This window comes from Physeter macrocephalus, chromosome 14 (genome assembly GCF_002837175.3).
Source record: "Physeter macrocephalus isolate SW-GA chromosome 14, ASM283717v5, whole genome shotgun sequence".
NCBI lineage: Eukaryota > Metazoa > Chordata > Mammalia > Artiodactyla > Physeteridae > Physeter > Physeter macrocephalus.
The window spans coordinates 86,466,778-86,487,627 of NC_041227.1; the positions used below are offsets into that span (position 1 = coordinate 86,466,778).

General features: G+C 43.0%; 1 protein-coding gene across 1 annotated transcript in view; it reads right to left on the reverse strand.

Annotated features, from left to right (window-relative positions):
* Positions 1-20,850, reverse strand: part of DNAH9 (dynein axonemal heavy chain 9) — a 304,796-nt gene that overhangs the window by 218,618 nt on the left and 65,328 nt on the right. Inside the window, exons 18-22 of the mRNA XM_024127927.3 lie at positions 15,437-15,659; positions 14,670-14,836; positions 6,723-7,593; positions 3,073-3,203; positions 2,648-2,774 (exon numbers count right to left, since the gene is read on the reverse strand). Coding sequence (XP_023983695.1) covers positions 2,648-2,774; positions 3,073-3,203; positions 6,723-7,593; positions 14,670-14,836; positions 15,437-15,659 — 1,519 coding nt within the window. The remainder of the gene's footprint in view (positions 1-2,647; positions 2,775-3,072; positions 3,204-6,722; positions 7,594-14,669; positions 14,837-15,436; positions 15,660-20,850) is intronic.

Here is a 20,850-nt window from a genome sequence, read left to right on the forward strand (position 1 = left end):
CAGGCCAATATCACTGATGAACATAGACTCAAAAATCCTCAACAAAATACTAGCAAACAGAATCCAGCAGCACATTAAAAGGATCATACACCATGATCAAGTGGTGTTTATCCCAGGAATGCAAGGATTCTTCAATAAATGCAAATCAATCAATGTAATAAACCATATTAACAAATTGAAGGATAAAAACCAAATGATCATCTCAATAGATGCAGAAAAAGCTTTCAACAAAATTCAACACCCATTTATGACAAAAATACTCCAGAAAGTAGGCATAGTGAGAACCTACCTCAACATAATAAAGGCCACATATGACAAATCCACAGCCAACATCATTCTCAATGGTGAAGAACTGAAACCATTTCCTCTAAGATCAGGAACAAGACAAGGCTGTCCACTCTCACCACTATTATTCAACACAGTTTTGGAAGTTTTAGCCACAGCAATCAGAGAAGAAAGAGAAAGAAAAGGAATCCAAATCAGCAAAGAAGAAGTAAAACAGTCACTGTTTGCAGATGACATGATAGTATACATAGAGAATCCTAAAGATGCTACCAGAAAACTACTAGAGCTAATCAATGAATCTGGTAGAGTAGCAGGATACAAAGTTAATGCACAGAAATCTCTTACACTCCTACACACTAGTGATTAAATATCTGGAACAGAAATTAAGAAAACACTCCCATTTACCATTGCAACAAAAAGAATAAAATACCTAGGAATAAACCTACCTAAGGAGACAAAAAATCTGTATGCAGAAAACTATATGACACTGATGAAAGAAATTAAAATGATACAAACAGATGGGGAGATAGACCATGTTCTTGGATTGGAAGAATCAACACTGTGAAAATGACTATACTACCCAAAGAAATCTAGAGATTCAATGCAATCCCTCTCAAATTACCAATGGCATTTTTCACAGAAGTAGAACAAAAAATTTCACAATCTGTATGGAAACACAAAAGACCCTGAATACCCAAAGCAATCTTGAGAAAGAAAAATGGAGCTGGAGGAATCAGGCTCTCTGACTTCAGACTATACTACAAAGCTACAGTAATCAAGACAGTATGGTAGTGGCACAAAAACAGAAATATAGATCAATGGAACAGTATAGCAAGCCCAGAGATAAACCCATGCACATATGGTCACCTTATCTTTGATAAAGGTGGCAAGGATACACAATGGAGAAAAGGCAGCCTCTTCAGTAAGTGGTGCTGGGAAAACTGGACAGCTACACGTAAAAGAATGAAATTAGAACACTCCGTAACACCATCACTATCAAACTCTTAGAGGAAAACATAGGCAGAACACTATGACATAAATCACAGCAAGATCCTTTTTGACCCACCTCCTAGAGAAATGGAAATAAAAACAAAAATAAACAAACGGGACCTAATGAAACTTAAAAGCTTTTGCACAGCTATGGAAACCATAAACAAGACGAAAAGACAACCTTCAGAATGGGAGAAACTATTTGCCAATGAAGCAACTAACAAAGGATTAATCTCCAAAATATACAAGCAGCTCATGCAGCTCAATACCAAAAGAACAACCCAATCCAAAAAAGGGCAGAAGACCTAAACAGACATTTCTCCAAAAAAGATATACAGATTGCCAACAAACACATGAAAGGATGCTCAACATCACTAATCATTAGAGAAATGCAAATCAAAATTACAATGAGGTATCACCTCACACCAGTCAGAATGGTCATCATCAAAAAATCTATGAACAATAAATGCTGGAGAGGGTGTGGAGCAAAGGGAACCCTCTTGCACTGTTGGATACCCTGAGAACACCATAATTCAAAAAGAGTCATGTACCACAATGTTCGCTGCAGCTCTATTTACAACAGCCAGGACGTGGAAGCAACCTAAGTGACCATCGGCAGATGAATGGATAAAGAAGATGTGGCACATATATACAATGGAATATTACTCAGTCATAAAAATTAACGAAACTGAGTTACCTGTAGTGAGGTGGATTAACCTAGAGTCTGTCATACAGAGTGAAGTAAGTCAGAAAGAGAAAAACAAATATCGTATATTAACGCATATATGTGGAACATAAACAAAAAAAAAAAGGTTCTGAAGAACCTAAGGGCAGGACAGGAATAAAGACGCAGACATAGAGAATGGACTTGAGTACACAGGGAGGGGGAAGGGTAAACTGGGATGAAGTGAGAGAGTGGCATAGGCGTATATACACTACCAAATGTAAAACAGATAGCCAGTGGGTAGCAGCCGCATAGCACAGGGAGATCAGCTTGGTGATTTGTGACCACCTAGAGGGGTGGGATAGGGAGGCTGGGAGGGAGACACAAGAGGGAGGGGATATGGGGATATGAGTATATGTATAGCTGATTCACTTGGTTATACAGCAGTAACTAACACAACAATGTAAAGCAATTATACTCAATAAAGCTGTTAAAAAAAAAAAAAGCCACTGATGGGCTGGGGGGCAGGCATCCTAAGAAGCAGTAATGGTGGAAATGAAGAAAGCTCTGAGGTTAGGGATCATGAGGATGGCAACACAGGTCTGAAATACATACACCGCCTAAGGGGGAGTAACGGGGAACGTGAAACTCTCCTGCTGCAGCATCTTGGTCCTTCTGAATGTTTCTACAGGCACTTCCCCAGCTTACCTGTTGCGGGGCTGTGCTGTTGGAAAGGATGTCTAACAGGTCAGAAGAGGAGAGAAAGTAAAACCTAGGGAAGGCAAGCCTTTTGGTGTCCAGGTACTCCGCCAGGGCCTTCTCACACAGGTACAGTCTGTGGGCACAAAGAATTTCCTAATTAGGTTTGCCTAGATCCATAGGCACATAGATGTTACCTAAATGAAAACAAGTGCGACCTATGGATTACACGCAGAGCATGGAACATGTATGGGTATTTGCAAACATCACAATAAACACCTCTAATAATACCCCATATTACCGGACCACACAGGCAAATCAAGGTACACAACCAGACATACTCTCTCACTCGGGCAGTTAAATAAGGTAAGGATCTCAGAGACAGAGTGGGGAAAGGAAACACATTACAAAAGGGGCTGCAAACCGACCATCACCTGCTCTGAATATCTTCCAACTTTTCATAAAGACCTGATCTGTTGGTGGCTTCCACTACGTTTGGAGTTTTGTGAGCATGATAAGCTAACTCTTTAAAGTCAATGTCGATGCCTTCAAATCTTTTAGAATCCTGAAAATAAAAATGTGGAAAAAAATTAACCACCACCCCCCTCAATTTCAAGAAGCTACCTTCATGTACTAAGTCTGCTTTTGAAAACTGCTTCTAGTTGTCTAATACAGAGATTAGTCTCAAAGGAGGAAATGCCTTGAGCTTGAATCAGTGGTTCGCAAACATTTTGGTCTTAAAGTCCCTTTATGTTTGTAAAAATTACTGAGGAGTGGAAAGAGCTTTTGTTTGTGTAGGTAATATTATATCTATCAATGTATATTCTATATTAGAAGCTAAAGTTGAGAAATTTTAAAAAATATTTATCAGGGCTTCCCTGGTGGCGCAGTGGTTGACAGTCCGCCTGCCGATGCGGGGGACGCGGGTTCGCGCCCCGGTCTAGGAGGAACCCACATGCCGCGGAGCGGCTGGGCCCGTGAGCCATGGCCGCTGAGCCTGCGCGTCCGGAGCCTGTGCTCCGCAGCGGGAGAGGCCGCAATAGTGAGAGGCCCGCGTACCGAAAAAAACAAACAAAAAAAAATTTATCAATTCATTTAAAAACTAACAATAAGCCCATTATGTTAACGTAATAACATATTTTTATCCAAAATAATTACATTCTCCAAAACAATATAACTTAGAGAAAAAGTGGCATCATTTCACGCTTTTTTTTTTTTTTTTTTTTTGGCAAATATCTTTAATGTCTAACTTAGAAGATGGCCAGATTCTCTTCTCTGCTTCTGCATTCAGTCTGTTGTGATATCACATCATGTAGCCTCTGGAAAACTCCACTGTACGCTCATGGAAGAATGAGTTAAAAAGGCAAATACCATCAGTATTATTATAAAGATAATTTTGACCTTGAGGATCCCCTGGAAAGGTCTCAGGGACCACCCCCAGGGGACACCAGACCACACTTTGAGAACTGCTGGCATAAAATACATAATTCCTAAGTCAGGGAGATGGTGGATCCAATGTTCTTCTGGGAGGATCCCACATGCCGCGGAGCGGCTGGGCCCGTGAGCCATGGCCGCTGAGCCTGCGCGTCCGGAGCCTGTGCTCCGCAGCGGGAGAGGCCGCAATAGTGAGAGGCCCGCGTACCGAAAAAAACAAACAAAAAAAAATTTATCAATTCATTTAAAAACTAACAATAAGCCCATTATGTTAACGTAATAACATATTTTTATCCAAAATAATTACATTCTCCAAAACAATATAACTTAGAGAAAAAGTGGCATCATTTCACGCTTTTTTTTTTTTTTTTTTTTTGGCAAATATCTTTAATGTCTAACTTAGAAGATGGCCAGATTCTCTTCTCTGCTTCTGCATTCAGTCTGTTGTGATATCACATCATGTAGCCTCTGGAAAACTCCACTGTACGCTCATGGAAGAATGAGTTAAAAAGGCAAATACCATCAGTATTATTATAAAGATAATTTTGACCTTGAGGATCCCCTGGAAAGGTCTCAGGGACCACCCCCAGGGGACACCAGACCACACTTTGAGAACTGCTGGCATAAAATACATAATTCCTAAGTCAGGGAGATGGTGGATCCAATGTTCTTTCTGGGTCCAAGCAAAAGTTTATATAACCAAAGTAACTGTTTCCACAGCAAATGTGCTACTGTGATGTCAAAGTTAATTAGATATTATCATTCCCCCCAAACGCACACACCCTCACGGTGTCGTTGAAATGACTGAGACGATAGTAAATTCAAAGCACTTTAGGCCAACACCTGGCACCTGATGAAAGCTTGTGTGGCTATTATTACATAACAACAATCATAATGGTATGTGCTGTGTGCGCTACTTTTAACTTCTTGAAGTAGGGACTATTAGTCCCAATTTACAGATGAGAAAACCAAGACACTGAGAGATTAAGTAACTTGCTTAAGGTCCTGCAACTCAAACCCGGGCCACCGACTCCAGTCTGCTGGGACCTCTGTGATCTGGGGCTCTCTCCCAAGAAGATTTAAAAACAAGAGGGTGGCTTCCCTGGGGGCGCAGTGGTTGAGAATCCGCCTGCCGACGCATGGGACACGGGTTCGTGCCCCGGTCCGGGAAGATCCCACATGCCGCGGAGCGGCTGGGCCCGTGACCCATGGCCGTTGAGCCTGTGCGTCTGGAGCCTGTGCTCCGCGACGGGAGAGGCCACAACAGTGAGAGGCCCGCGTACCGCAAAAATAAATAAATAAATAATAAAAACAAAAACAAGAGGGTGAGGTGAAGTAAATTATGATTCCTCAGTGAGATATCTTATGCCAATTAAAAATGAAAAAGTATCAAGGTTATAGAAGTATCAGAAACATCTGACATAAATGTTCAAATGAAAAGAGCCGAATAGAAAATTGTAATTACACTGAGAGCAGTTGTGTAAAAAGATGTATATATGTGAAAAAAAGTTGGGAAATATTCATAATGAGTGAAAATATTTACTAGGTAGGGTGTAAGATGATGACTGATTTATTACATTTCAGAGTTGTCTTTGTTACCATATTGTTAATACAAAGAAAATAAATGTATATGTTTTACACACAAACCTGAGAAGTTAATGATATGAATTCTTTATTATGTTGAATTGAAAGTTCTCAAATGTCTCCTTTAAAATGTGTACAGAAGTCTCCATCTACACCCCCTTCTCATTAAACCTGCCCTTCTTCCATCATTAGCGTTGGAGATTAATAAAATCTGGCTTATTCAATTTTGCTTAATGACAATAGCTATAGCAGGATTATTTTCTGTTATTTTTCATGGCAAATGTACAATCTTTAATCTGCACTATTACACTAAATATGCATTTGTGGGATGAGCTGGAGAAATATCATGTTTTGATGGAATGTGCTTTAACTCTGACACAAGGTCTGGACAACATATGATATTTTGGAATCAAACTAATTTGTAAGCAGAGAACTCGCTGTGCTGCTGTGCTGAGGGACACAGAAGAAGTCTGGAAAATCTCTTTTTAAACGAATTAGAGTCCACTGGTGGAGGGAAGTACATTAACGCACATTAATTAGGACAAATTACAAGGGGCAAGCAACTACAGGAAAGGTAGTAATGAGAAGAATGCATATTTAGAGAAATTCCTCATTTAGTATTTAGCTGAAGACTGGTATTTAGCCTGCTGGCACAGGCCCGAGTTTTACGAAGAGCTCGCTGCACAGATGGAACTTGAGTTTGCCTGGAAACGATGCGCACTTCCAATCGATACCTGCCTGTAATCATGTGTGGAGCACCCCAAGAGCAGCTCATATTTTTGACCTCCTTTCTCCTGTACACTTTTTTTGGTTTTGCTTTTAAAACCAGGCTCTCCTTTCTTTTTCCTACACATTAGGAACAAACTCGCTGGCATACATTTCACTTTCTCTCTTTTCCTCTGCCTGACTTTTGGTGGCTTGGAAGGTCAATGTTTATTGGAGGTACCCCTGGGTGAAGCCAAGGCAGGGAGGCACAGAAGGAAAGATCTAGAGGATGCAGGAACTGGGGGATCATCCCTTGACTCAGGGATGGGAACAGAGGGAGCAGGATTTCCACAGCAGGTACCTGGGGCAGCTGAGCCCGGATATCTTCAGATCCAATGAATATACTTTCTAGATGAGACCATGTGCGCTGCACGTCAAACCAGAGGGAGATGACGGCGTCAGCAGTGGACAGCTTCTTCTGCCAGCCCGATACTTCCTCCAGGAAGAAGGCGATGTACCTGGACGTCATCAGGTTCTGAAGCTGGACTTGGTTATCCTCCAGAACCTCGATGAGGTCCTCGTCGGACCGCAGCAGAGGCACGTAGGTCTGCGGGTGGGGCTCATACTGGAATTCCATGTGGACCCAGGTGGTCTGCAACTCCTTCAAGACCTTCTCCATGCCCATCTCTTTCACAGCTCTGTCTACAATGCCCCGGACCTCGTCCTCAAAGTGGTGGAGCTGAAGCTGTAAGAGGTGTGCCAGGGTGGTGCCCTCGTCCATGGTGAAGGTCACGCCTGTTGCCTGCATCAGCTGCCTCCAGTGCCGCTCCCGCATGGCCGGGTTCTGCAGTTCGGCCACAGCCCTCAGGGAGGTCAGGGTGTTCAAAATGGTGCTTTCCAGGCCTGTGAAGGCATCCCAGGCCCTGACCTCCTTGTCGAGGTTCCGGATGTGCCTGGCAAACCATTTGCACTCCAAGTCCATGGCCTCCACGTTGATATCCATCCACGTGGTGGTCTCCCAGGCATGGATACTGGAGGTCACCATCCCAATTGTGTCCCAGAGCTCCTTCAGCTGGCATGCCTCCTTCCTGCACTGCCTCAGTTGCTTATAGTCAGGGATGGTGACCTCAAACAAGCTAGCAGACTCAGAAATGGAGGCCATGGTGGATTCCATCTGCTGGATCTCCACGTGCCTGGCATCCAGCATCTGATGAGGGTCAGTGCTATCAAACCTACAAAACACAATGTTTTCCCTTTATAAGTAGAGCACACAAGAGCCATCTCCTAGAATCACCAGAGTAATGCCAGCTCGAATCCTTAAATCCTTAGTATTTTAGCAAAGGGCAGGGACTTTCACCAAAGCCTGGGAAGAAAAGACATCCAGGGAAGGCTGGAGTGGGACAAGCATAACCAGTTGGCGATTCAAGAGGAACACCACGTCTGGATCTGTTCTCCACATCTGAGAGGGTAATAAAAATACTCCCCACCTCCCCCACCCAGGTGCAGTGCGAAATACCCCTTTGTTCAAGCCCCCTTTAGACTCTGCTTCCACTTGCTGGCGTCCAGCCCACCTGACACAAAAGAGCACTGTCCTGTTACTGCAGAGGCTGTACAGGCAAAGCTCCCGCCAGGAGCTACTTGTGGTGGGTGGTCTGTAAGTGACAGAGACCAACCCTGACCTACTCTGGCTTTGCTCCCTCTTGGGCAGTGGCCCTCAGTCTAGGCTGCATGTTAGAGCCTCCTGGAAGCTTTAAATGATCTCCATGCCCAGGCTGCTCCCTGGTCTCATTCAATCAGAATCTTTGGGCACGGGACCCAGGCAACAGCATTTTTCAAACTCCCCAGGTGATTCCGATGTGCCAGGTCAGCGTCCTTCTCTGTGGTGAGGCTCATGCTAACGGCCTGCATGAGCTTCAGGGAACAGTGTCTCCAGATGTGAGAACCACTGATAGGGACCTTGCATTGTGAGCACAAAGCCCTCACCGCGGGCCCGCACTGCTTGGCTTTCCTGTGCTGCATGCCTCCCGTCAGGCTCCGCATCTCCTAGTTACCTCCTTCAAGCTGCCCCCGATCTCCTCCTGCATCCTGCGGCAGCCTCTGGTTCTGCGCTGGACTCATACAAGCACTACATCTCGCTTTACAGTTCGAGTCCACGCTTCCTCCTCCTCTTCTCCCCAGTGGGGACTCACTGCCCCCACTGCTCCTCCTGGTCCTCAGGGCCGTGAGCCTCCTTTACCCTGCGGCCCCTCCAGCCTGCATTCCCGGCGGAGCCTCTCCTCCAACATAAGAACTGCACATGCACAGGGACCCACATGGGTCAGGAGCACCCAGAACAATGTTCAAGGAGCCTCTCATTTTCCTCCCCCAGCCTCGCTTTATCCTTTCTTCCCATCACCAGTCTCAGATCTTCTTGTTTCTGTGTGCATGGAAGGCTAGATCGCAGGGATACCGTGACTTAAGTGTGAATACCATCTTTCTCTAAAATCAGAATAGGGTATCACGGGGTCCAACATAAAGGGAAAGTTGAGAGGAAAGGAGAGATTAGAGAACTGGCCATTTCCTCTGATCCCGTGTGTGTGTGTGTGTGTGTGTGTGTGTGTGTGTGTGTGTGTGTTGGTTGGGGGTACAGAGGGGACGGAAAAAGGAAGAGGATGACATACAAACTCCTTTTCTTGAACTGTCTCTCCTCTCAGTTGTCTCTGGAAATATTTGACTTGACGGATGGAAAGTAATCCTAATTAAAGTCATTTACCTGAACTGCTTGCCACTTAAGCCTAATTACCATGCAACACAGTAACAGTTATGCATACCATTAAATTAGTGTCAGATTAACTTTGATGCTTGCTATGTTTGATTCCCGCTTGTTCCATCTAAATAGTTTTGGCTCATGTGCCCTGGTTGTGTATTTTCATCTTAAGAGAATGAGACTGAATATCACTGTGTGTCTGCACTGTTGTCCAGTCCCCAAGTGTTTCAGAATGTGTTGGAGTTCTCAGAGTTGAAGAGGGCCCTCTGTCTACATAGGCAAGTAGCTTTCTCTTCTATGACAGCAGTAGAGAAAGAACTAGAAGGAAAGAAATGTAACATCTTCGTGGCAAGTGGGTCAGCAGGAAAGATTACCAAGAATGAAGGTTCCTTCTGCATATTCTCTCCAAAGACTAATTGTTGGAGTGTGTAGTGCGTTGGTTCTACTTTTTATCTTCATTAGAGTGAACCTGGAAAGTGAATTTAGCTTCTTGGTGTTAGTATAAATCAGACAAATTCTAAAAGCCCACATTCTGTTTAATTTATTAATGGAATAAAATTCAGGCATATCTGATAGGATAGGCGCTATCAGAGTGTTGGGGGGCTGTGGACACAGAAGACAATGAATGATCTTCCTAACTCTTCTTTCCTCAGCGCACATGAACGTCCTTGAATCAATATTGGTTCCTCAAATATTTGTAGGAGGTGATTATTTGTCAAACCTATTCCAAACTTTATCTGCCCCGTGGCATAATTTTTGTTTATGGTTTAAATCTGTGGGCTTTCATTTCCTGTAGCTGAGCACACATAAAAGTTAATTTGACCTAAGTAGTGAAAGGAACCTCTAGACAGGGGAGCAGGTAACCCTCCTCCCATTCCAAAGCTCTAGTGCAAACTGTCAGGATATTCACAGACCTGATTAATGTGCCTAATAAACTTGAAGCAGTTCTCCAAAGCCTGGGGGAACAATACAGTGTGAGAACAAGAAAGTAATAGGAGGGGAAAGGGTGTAGTTAGTCTTTGAAATTGAAATAATAATGCAAAAGTATTTTAATCTCAAACAGAAATGCCTGGAAAGTCTGGATGAATAAAACTGTAATTAAGAGAAATGGAAATACAGTGCTCATCTGTATGATCTTGGAAAAAGTACAGATTCGGGCCTGCCCTAGACATAGGCACAAAGAGAAAGACAGGACTAAGTGACTTAAAGGAATTCTTGGGAAGCGAACGGCTGGTAAATGTCAACCTCAGTTCCGTACCTGCACATACAAGGAACAGTGACACACCTGTGCTTGATACCCCACAGGTACCATAAAACTCAGCACGCCCCCGCTGACCTGGTGACCTTTCGGCTCTTCCCATCCTGTGGCCCCATCTCAGGAGCAGCGGAACATACCCCTTCCAGCTTACTGGTCCAGATGGAAGATGGAGAATTACACCAGGCTGTCTCCCTGCTCATCTTCCGTATTCACTCAGTCCTGCTGATTCTCCCTCCTAAGTTTCCCTCACGTCCATCCTCCTCCTCCATGCTCACTGCCACGGCTTCAGCTCAGTCCTCCTGCTTCGCATCAGCTGTTGCAATCACCCACCGGGACCCCATGGAGGCCCCACCTTGAGCCCATCTCGCTCCACTCTCCTCTCTGCAGCCACAAGACTGGTGTCTCCATGATGTGTGCTGTTCTCATGCTTGCACTCCTCAGCGCTCATTCACGGTCAAGGCCTGGTCACCTGGACCTCTCCATCCTCATCTCCCACATCCTGCATCCCAGGCACACATACATGCAGTCCTCCAGCTGTTTGTTATGTTTTCAGCCCCCTGTGTGTCTCTATGTTCTGCTTCCTTTGCCTGGAATATCTTCGCTGTCCACCCCTCTTTTTTCCAAATGGCTAAGTCTCATTTGCCCATTGGCTGAAGCACAGCTTCCGCTAGGGCTGTGAACTGCCTCCCTAGTGGGCGTTAAAGTTGGCCCCAATGGACATGTCTGGCTACTCATTTTTTAAATTGACCCTGAGGCTCTAAGTCCTTGAGGTCAGGGAATCTGTATTATCTGAAGATCCTAGCACTTAAATCATTTTTTGCTGACTCCACTGTTGAGAACACAACCGCTTCTGCTCTACGGAAGCCTTGAGTCATGTGAGTGAGTCAGATTAACTGCAAGAACAGGGGGTCAAGTTGAACTAATGACATGTCTGAAGATACTGATATGTCCCTGAGAGATTTCATGACTAATACTACTCTTTTCTCCAACTTTTGAAGGGACAAGAGACCCTGCACAAGCAAGATGAAGGCCCTTCTTTCCTCACGTTTGCTGCACTGGGCTATTTGGAAAGCCCTGCTTTGCTGGTTGTCATGAAGGACAGCACCCAATGGGAGGAGGTCTTTAGGAAGGTTCTCCCCACCACTATTCACAGAATCTGGTGGCTGGCCAGCTGGAAACACTGATGGTCTCCATTGAACTGGAGCTTATAGGGATCAAATGCTTTGACCCAGAAACCCCTGGATTATCCTGGTCTTGATGTGGGGAAGGAGACTGGATAACATGGCATTCATTCCTTAAAGCCAGGAAGCCTGTGCTCAAGGGCAGGAACTGAACAAGAGAGCCTCTAGAAGCTTGGTGCATCCCTGTCACTCAAAGGGGAGAATGAGTCTCCAATTTCGAGAGGTGTGAGAAGGGCTTGAATCTGGCTATGATGGTTTAGCTGATTACTGAGAAGTGAGAGAGCTCAGCTAGGAAAGTGCTGATACAGCTTCAAGTTAAGAACAGAAGGAAGAAGAAAAACTCAACTTGAACATGAAGAAAGAACCTCCCCCAATGACCTGACTTCATCCTGCACCTGTCAGACTGCAAGGGCCAAATGAGACACACACTTTCCTTTTCCTCCCAAAGACAAGATCAGCGTGAGCTTCACCTATAATCTAATCGGGAACAGAAACTCGCCTTCACAGAGATAGAGATGCATTTTAGAAATTGATCTGAAAGTGGAGGAACCAGAACTCAACTCACTTGGCACACATGGTGTCTAAACATTTTAAACACACACATTCATGCACACGAAACTAAGAAACAAACTCATGCGTTGACACCCATGAAGATTTCCTTCAGCAATAAATCCACGATTCTGCTCTAGTCTTGATAGTTTTCTTGACAAGAAGAGAAAGACATCAAAATTGCAGTAACGTTCGGCTTTCCACACTGCTGTGAGCAGTTCTTTTCAAAGTAGTCTCTTGCAAAGATTCATCTGCATGTTAAATTAACAGATGTGAATTTGCAAGACCCAGTTAAGGGTAGCAATATCCTCACAGCCAGCAGATAGATATCAATGAAAGTGCTAAGAAAGAAAAACCAATGCAGCTAACAAATTAAAAAACAACAAGAGCTGATCAATATACACACATGATGTAACTAGGAAGGAGGGATACCAGATTTCCAATAGACATACAGAAACACACCAGCAAACGAGTGCTGTTCCCTTCAGGCAGTCTCGGGAGCCTGTTTGGGAAGATATTTCACCAGACATCTTTGGAAGTCCTTTTTAGAAAGATTTTTAGAAAGAGACAGATGATGTAGAGATAACAGTGTCATTACCTTTGTGGCTGTTGCCTTAGGTGTGGATGCTGTTAGCACTGAGCAGAAACACCCAGCTTCACTGCCCGCCTGCCTCACCAGCTTTGGCCCTGCGTGATCAGTGTCGAATTTCAGAAATTCAACTGCGTGCCCAAAGGAGAATCAAAAGAATGTGCTTCAGACTCTGAAGAAATAGTCCCAAAAGAAGTTCCACAAATGTTTTGAGCAATAGATGCTTCTTTGGAACAAGGGCATAGCTCCTAAGGCACTTATTCTAAAGGGACACAGACTCATTTGGAGTTATATGCCCTGGGGTGACTGCTTAAAAGGGAACCAGTTACCTCCCTTAGGGAGGCAGTCTCTAGCTTGGCTGCACATTGGAGTCACCTGGGGAGCATTACAAACTACTGATGCCCGGTCTCATCCCCAGAGAGTCTGATTTAGTTGGTCTGTGGGACAGACTGGACCCCAGGTGATTTTAATGCTTTAGAGCTCCATGTTGTAAGTTTATCCTAAGCACAGTTTACACATCTGTCCTCCCCTGCCTCTTGACATACTCATCTCATTCTCTCTAGCCCCAAGTATAATGCTTGGGAGACAGCAGCTGCTTAATAAATGTTTGATGAATGAATAATAGAATAGGTAGGCCCTTACTGTGTGCCAGGTGGGGTGACCAAGTCTCAGTTTGCCTGAAATAGAGGGGCTTCCATGGATGTATGACTTTCAGTGTTAAAACCACAACTGTCCCAATTAGCACAACACTGTAAATCAACTATGCTTTAATTAAAAAAAAAAAAAATAGAAAAGAAAAAAAAACCCCTAAACTGTCCCAGGTGAACCAGGATGGCTGGTTACCCTAGTGCCAGGTCCTATGCTAAAAACTTGCAAAGATTCACTATTTAATCCTATCAACAATCTTATGAGGTGGATACTATTATTAACCCCGCTTTACAGATGAGGCAACTGAAGCAAAGAGATATTAAGTGACTGCCCTGACTTAGGCAGTGAGTAGTGAACCTGAGATTAGACACCGGTCTTGTTAAATCCAGAGTCCATGTACTTAATCATTATGTTGCCTTTCCTCCCAATAAAGCTGTGATTTTTTTTTCCATTTTGTTTGTTGCGTTAGCATGTATCTCTCAATGTCAGATTTCTGTGTGTAAGTAACCCTTGAAAATAAAAAGGTTCCTTGCTCCTTACATAGGGCATTTTTCAGTCTAGAGACTTCCAAAACTACAGAAGAGACCCAGCAGGAAGCCCGGTAGGGAAAGAGAAGCAAACCCCGGAGCTGGCCTGAGGGGAGAGTGTCCACTTCAGCCGGCATGTCAGCAGACACAAAGCTGGCGGGCGCTCTTGGCTGGAGCCCCCGACGCAGAGGAGCAGACCCTGTAGATTTCCCCACCAAGGCAGTGAGCCCCTGAGAAAAGGACCTGTGTGTGTGTGTGTGTGTGTGCGTGGGCACATGTGCATGGGTGTTGCCCATCCCACGGTTGTTCTGTTCGTGTAAAGACCCCTGACCACAAGTAGGGAGGAGTCTGAGAACTAACTACTGAGCAGAGAAAGTACACCTTGAGGTAAATCCATCACTTCAAATCCTGCCATTAGGCTACTGAAATGCCTTCCAAAATTATTTTAAAATTCTATCAGCCACTTTTTTAAACCAAAAGAACAGGAGTCTGGGAGAATTTAGACTACTGACAGTTTAGTAAAAACCTAGTAATCTTACCACACACAATCCCTTTATAGACCTGGAGACACAGAAGCTTCTAGACTTTTTTAAAGTATTTGTACAGCCTTTGTTCATCCCACACGGGCCACAGTGGTACTGTGTGAACATGAGCAACAGGTTCTAACCAGTGGATCTCAATGGGAGGGAAGACTAGTAACTAGTCTTCACTTGTTAAAAGAATACGCGAACCCCACGGAGAGATCACCGTGACTTAAGATGCTGCCGTGCTTAAAGGCTGGGAAGCAGTGGTGGCCACTTGGGTGCATACCTGAAGGGGGCTTCTCTGCGGAATCGCTCCCAGAACCGCTGCTGCTCTGCCTGGAAGGCCGCGAACCTCTGGCGGAGGAGGGTGACTTCATTCGCCTGCAGGGGGGCCACCTGCTGCCTCACGGTAACAGCCATCTTTTTAATGTGGTTCCATTTCTCAGGCAGCTCCTGCAAAGGAGACCTAAGTGTGGTCAGACCCTCCCCCACAGTCCAGGCTGGACGCACCCGGATGTCTTCATCTCTGCCCCGATGCCAGGCTCTGATGCCGTGGCATCGTTCGACCCTTCCTAGACTTGGCTCCCTGGATGCCCACTCTCCCGGCGATCACCTACTTCTGATTCAACACTATCCTTCTTGCCCTCAACTTCTAACCCAGTAACCCTTGCCCTTTTCTACATCTTCTAAGAGTGCCTAGTTATTTCCTTTTATGCCCCACATCTCCTCTTAGACCATCATAACATTCCTCAGACCTGCTTTTTTTTCTCCGAATGAAAAATTCGGCTCATCCTTAATTCTGGAAAAAGAACCCAAACACATCATCCACATCAGTTCTCCCATATATGTCCAGTGTTACAGTGTTTCATATTTATTGAGTTTCAAGAAAGTGGTATACATTATACATGTGCGACACATTTAGCTCCAAAGCATGGACCTTGAGTTATCACCAATCCCTGTTTTTCATTTACTTCAACCCACCTCATCCCACTCTGAAATCCCCAAACTTTCCCTCTGTTTCTATTATTAAGAAAACATAAACTTTGCACTGACCTCCAGCTGCCTGAACAGTGTTTCCGGCAATTCTTGTCCATAGGTCTTCAACAATTCAATAGTCTGCTTTAAAGGCTCAAACATCTCATCAGTGCTGCTCTGTCGTTCTTTAACAGCTATAAGATGTCCCATAATTTCAACCAATCCTTGGAAATCTCCTTTTCCGACTTTCTTGAGCAAGCCATTCTCGCTGTTTTTTATAAATGCTTCAAGGTTGGCCAAGCTGAGCAAAACAAACAGAATGTGAGGAGCCATTCTCCTTTCACTCCTTGAAAGGAAGATCTATTTAGTTCCCCCAACATTAATAGCTATTATTATGGAAAACTCTCCATCCTCATGGTATTATTATGGAAAACTCTGCATATCCTGATGGTATTATTCTGGAAAACTCTCCATATTCTGATGGTAAGATACGACCCTCTTCAGAAGTGTCAAGGTCGCAAAGGACAAAGACTTAGCACTCCATGATGGAGGGTGCATTACTGGGACAACTGGTGAAATGTGAATAAGTCTGTACTAAGTAAGTTACTACTTCCACATCAATACTAACTTCCTTGTGTTGATAACTGTACCATGGTTGGTTATCTAAGACGTTATCATTTGGGAAAGTTGAGTAAAGGTAAAAGAGAATTCTTTGTACTATTTTTACAACTTTTTTTGTAAGTCTGAAATTATTTCAAAGTAAATATATTACAAATTATGCTGTGAATCTCAAATTTTTTTTTGCGGTACGCGGGCCTCTCACTGCTGCGGCCTCTCCCGTTGCGGAGCACAGGCTCCGGACGCACAGGCTCCGGACGCACAGGCTCAGCCACGGCTCACGGGCCCGGCCGCTCCGCGGCATGTGGGATCTTCCCAGACCGGGGAACGAACCCATGTCCCCCTGCATCGGCAGGCAGACTCTCAACCACTGCGCCACCAGGGAAGCCCTCAAATTATTTTTTAAAAAACTGAAAATAAATACTATGGCCGCTAAGGTCATACACACTTGGGTTTAATTTTGACACTTACTAGGTGTGTAACCATGGCCAAGTCATTTAACATCTCTGAGCCTCAGTTTCCTCATCTATAAGATTGGAAAAATCATTTCTTTCTCACTGGTTATTGTGAGAGCTAAATGAGATTCATTCTTGAATTCAAAAATGTTTATTGGGCACCTATTATGAGCCCTAGCCTGCTTCCAGGTTCTGAGGATAGGATAATAAATAAGATAAAGTCTCTGTCCTTATGAAACTTACATTCTAGTGGGAAAAATAAATGTGACACAGATCAATGAGATAAATGGTACAGTTTCACATGGTGATGAGTGCCATGAGATAAGGGCATAGAGACTAAGGTCAGAACTATTTTATATGGAGTGGTCAGTAAAGGGCTTTCTATGGAGGTGATGTTTGAGCAGAAATGTAAACAATATGAAGGAGTGAGCCAAGAAAGAAACAGGAAAAGAGCTCTCCAGGGAGAGGGGCAGCATGAGTAAAGGCGCTGAAGCTGTATTCGGTTTGATCCTCTTGAGGAAAAGGGGAAAGTCAGGGTAGCAGAAGCATAAGGAGAAGAGAAGGGAGCACCGAGGGAGAAGAGGTCAGAGAAAGGGCCAGACACTGGGAGGCCTTACTGGCCATGATAAGAAGCTCAGATTTTATTCTAAGTGTGAGAATTCTGAGTAGGAGAAGGGCACAATTTGACTGGTTTTCAAAAAGAACTATAGATGGAGGAGAACAGATTTCAGCTGGAGGCGGTGGTGATGATGGTGATGGTGACATGGGTGGGGAGACAGGAACAGAAGCCAGGGGGGCATTTAGGGACTATTGTGGTTGTCTGGGTGACAGGAGATACTGGCTTTGACCTGGATGGTGGACATGGGGAGTGGTCAGATTCAAGGCAGTTTTGCCTGTAGAGCTAATAAAACCCACTAATGGGTTGGGGGAGGGGTGTGAGGAAATAAAGAAATCAATAAGGACTCCTGGCAATGGGGTGAATGATGATGCCATTTAAAGAGATGCGGAAGAATTGGGGAAGACTGGGGGTTTTTTGGAGGGAGAAGAGGGAAGGAGGTAAGTTTTACACGTTAGGTTTAGGGAATTCCCTGGTGGTCCAGTGGTTAGTACTTGGCATGTTCACTGCCAGGGCCCAGGTTCGATCCCTGGTCAGGGAACTAAGATCCTGAAAGCCACCTGGCCCGGTCAAAATAAATACATAAATGTGTTAGGTTTGACATGCCTCCCAGACATCTAACGGAGATACTTATTAGGCAGTTGAATTTAAGTCTGGAGTTCTTAAAAGACGGGGCTAAAAATATAAATTTGGTAGTTATCAGCACACAGATTATTCAAAGTGTTAGATTAAATATCACCTGGAATATGGCTGTGGCTAGAAATGAAATTCCAGGATCGAGGTTTCAGAAGTTCTAATATTTTGAGTCCTGGAGGAGATGAGCGCAGTCAAGGAGACCTCGAAGGAGGAAATCAAGAAAGTGAGGTCTCCTGAAGAAACCGTTTGGGAAGGAGGGAGTGATCAGCTGTACCAAATGCTGCAGAGAGGTACAAGTAAGACGATGACTGATAATCACCAGTGGATGCGGCCATAAGAAAATCATCGGTGCTCTTGGCAAGACTGGTTTCAGTTGAGCAGTCTAATAAAGGCCTGACTGGAGGATAAGTTGGAGAATGTGGATTTCTGTTTCTAGCTGTATGATGTACATGATAATATGAATGACCCTTCTGCTAAGACAACAGAAATGCTTAAGCACATATTTCAAAATCATTTAAAAATGCATCACTAAGGTGGCATGAAATTAAGGCATCTCCAGAAGCTGAAAATGTAGTGAAAGCAAGAACCCTGGAAGGTGAGCAAGGTTCAAAGCTGGCTTTCACAGTATAGTTTCTATTGAACCCTGGAGATCTTGAGCTTCTACTTTGATTCTTTATGAGAACTGGGGAACAGGTGATTAAGCCTAGGGCCCACTCAAGGTGAGGAAGCTAAGAGGAAGTTGCGTGTGAAGTTGCAACGCCGTTAAGGGTGAACAAGAAATAAACAGGCTGCATGGTATGGGACAGCATGGAAACTCGCCTGAATTAACCATGACACTAGACGGACTACTGTAAGTTGAGGTACAAGTGGTCTGGGGTTGGAAGAGTCCCTTGATGACCGGCAGAAACAAATGAAAATCCTTTCTGGAGGAACGCAACAAGAATCCAATCCTCAAAGGATTACTCTCCAGGGAACATGATTTTATAATCAAAAGTCACAAAATACATAAGGAAAGAAGTCACCATGAGTGGGAGCCAGCAGAAACAGCTGAATTAAACCTGTGAATATTTTAGATACTGGAATTCAGGTGCAGAATATAAAATAGCAATATTTAATATGTCAAAAGACAAAACAGTTCTTGTTAAGGTGCTTTGCTTTACTATTTCTGACCCACATACCAGGAGCAAAGGCTTTCCCTGCAGTTTCCCAGACATCTATTCAAGATTCACTAAGAAAAACAACTTCATCCTTTTAAGTATGATATATCAGTTTGTACAGAAATGCTTTCTTTAGGAATCACCCTTCAGAAGCCTCGATAAACTCTTACATTCTCAACAGGTCACCATGCCTTACCCTGGCCCCAACCTGCCTTTATGTTCAAGAATAAATTCAGCATTGTCTCATAGTCAGGAATGGAGGTGATTTCAGCGGCTTTCCAAATATGCCCAGAATCTGTGATACTGTGTGGACCTTTGTACCGAATGATGGATTCAAGAAGTGACAAAACGTATTGAAGTGGATAACATGAAAATTATGGCCTGTGAGGGCATTATTTTGTGAAAAGAAACTTTTAATATGTGTTCTAGCAAGGCAAAAATGATCATACCGTGCTATGTTAGTGGGCAATTCCAGTAGAAAGAAGCTAATAATTTTCCATAGGCCTTTATGTTAACTTTGATCGATGGCAAGAAGAAACAAACAATTTTTAGGCTGACAAATCAAAAGTTATCTTAAGATCATCCTCTAGTAAATGTATTCTAAAACTTGAAAAATGAATAAATAAAAAAGAAGGAATTTGAGCAAAGAACGGGAGGGTATAAAAATGAGTAGGCAAAACTGTAAAATAACCAAATATAAGATCTAAAAATGGAAAGTATAATTAAAATTTAAAGCTCAATGAATGAATTAAACAAGAGATTTAGACAAAACTAAAAGAGAGAATTAGGCTGCTGTTTGATAAAAGTGGAGAAATTATTCAACTACAGTAAAGAAAGACAAACAACTGAAAACTGAAAATTATTGAAATACATGGGGGATATTTAAAAGTGTATAAGTGTAACAAGTGTAATAAGAGGTCCAGAAGGAGGTAATAGAGAGAATGGGCAGGAAGCAATCTCTGAGGATATCTTGGCTGAGAATTTTCTTGAATTAATGAAAGACACCAGATATAAGATCAAGGAAGCCCAACAAATTCAAGGTGAAATTAATATAAAGAAACCCTCACATAAGTACTTCAGTATGAAACTGCAGATTACCAAAAGTGAAAAAAAATCTTAAAATTAGCTGCAGGGAAAAGAAGGATTTCTATTAATTAAAAAAACCCTAAGTTGATGGCTGATGATGCAACACCAAAAATAAAGCCAGGACACAATGGAATAATATTTTCAAAAGGCTTACAGAAAATAAGTTATCCTAGAATTCTCTCTTCCACATATCAATTTTTTCAAGAACAAGGGCAAAATACATGCATTTGGAGAGAAAAAGAATGAGTTTTACCAAAAGAACCTTATTAACATACCTTCTAATGACTACAATTCAGATAGCGAGTCTGTAATGTAGGAAGATGGAATGAACAAAGATATTGGTAAATATGTAGATAAATTTAAATAAACAGTGAGTGTATAAAAATAAAGTATGATTTGTGAGTTTAGATAAATAGCAGAGAACAACTGAAATTACTTGGAATTATAGAATATAATTTGATGTATGAACGGTTGAGATCAAACTAAAGTCCTTGTATTGGTTGTGAAAAGAGTTAACAGTACTGATTAGTTTATTCCTTTTAAGAATGTCTTTTAAAATAGCTATGGTTAACTATTAGAAAAGAAGACTTAGATAGCACAACATCCAAATTAGCAGAAGGGAAAAAATGGAATAAGAAAAAGGAAAAATAAAAGAAAATATTTTTAAAAATGCAACCCAAAGCAGGCAAGAAAGAAAAAAAAGAAAAGAAGAACAAATAGAGAGGATACAATAAAATGGTACAAATGAATTCAAATATAGCACAATAGACATTAATGAACAAAATGCTCCAGTTAAAAGAAAGATATTAAGGTAGACAAAACATTCAGTTCTATACCAATTATAAAGATCTCTTCTAATATAAAGGCACAGAAATATTGAAAGCCAGAGGATAAAATAAGAGACACCAGGCAAATGTCATACAA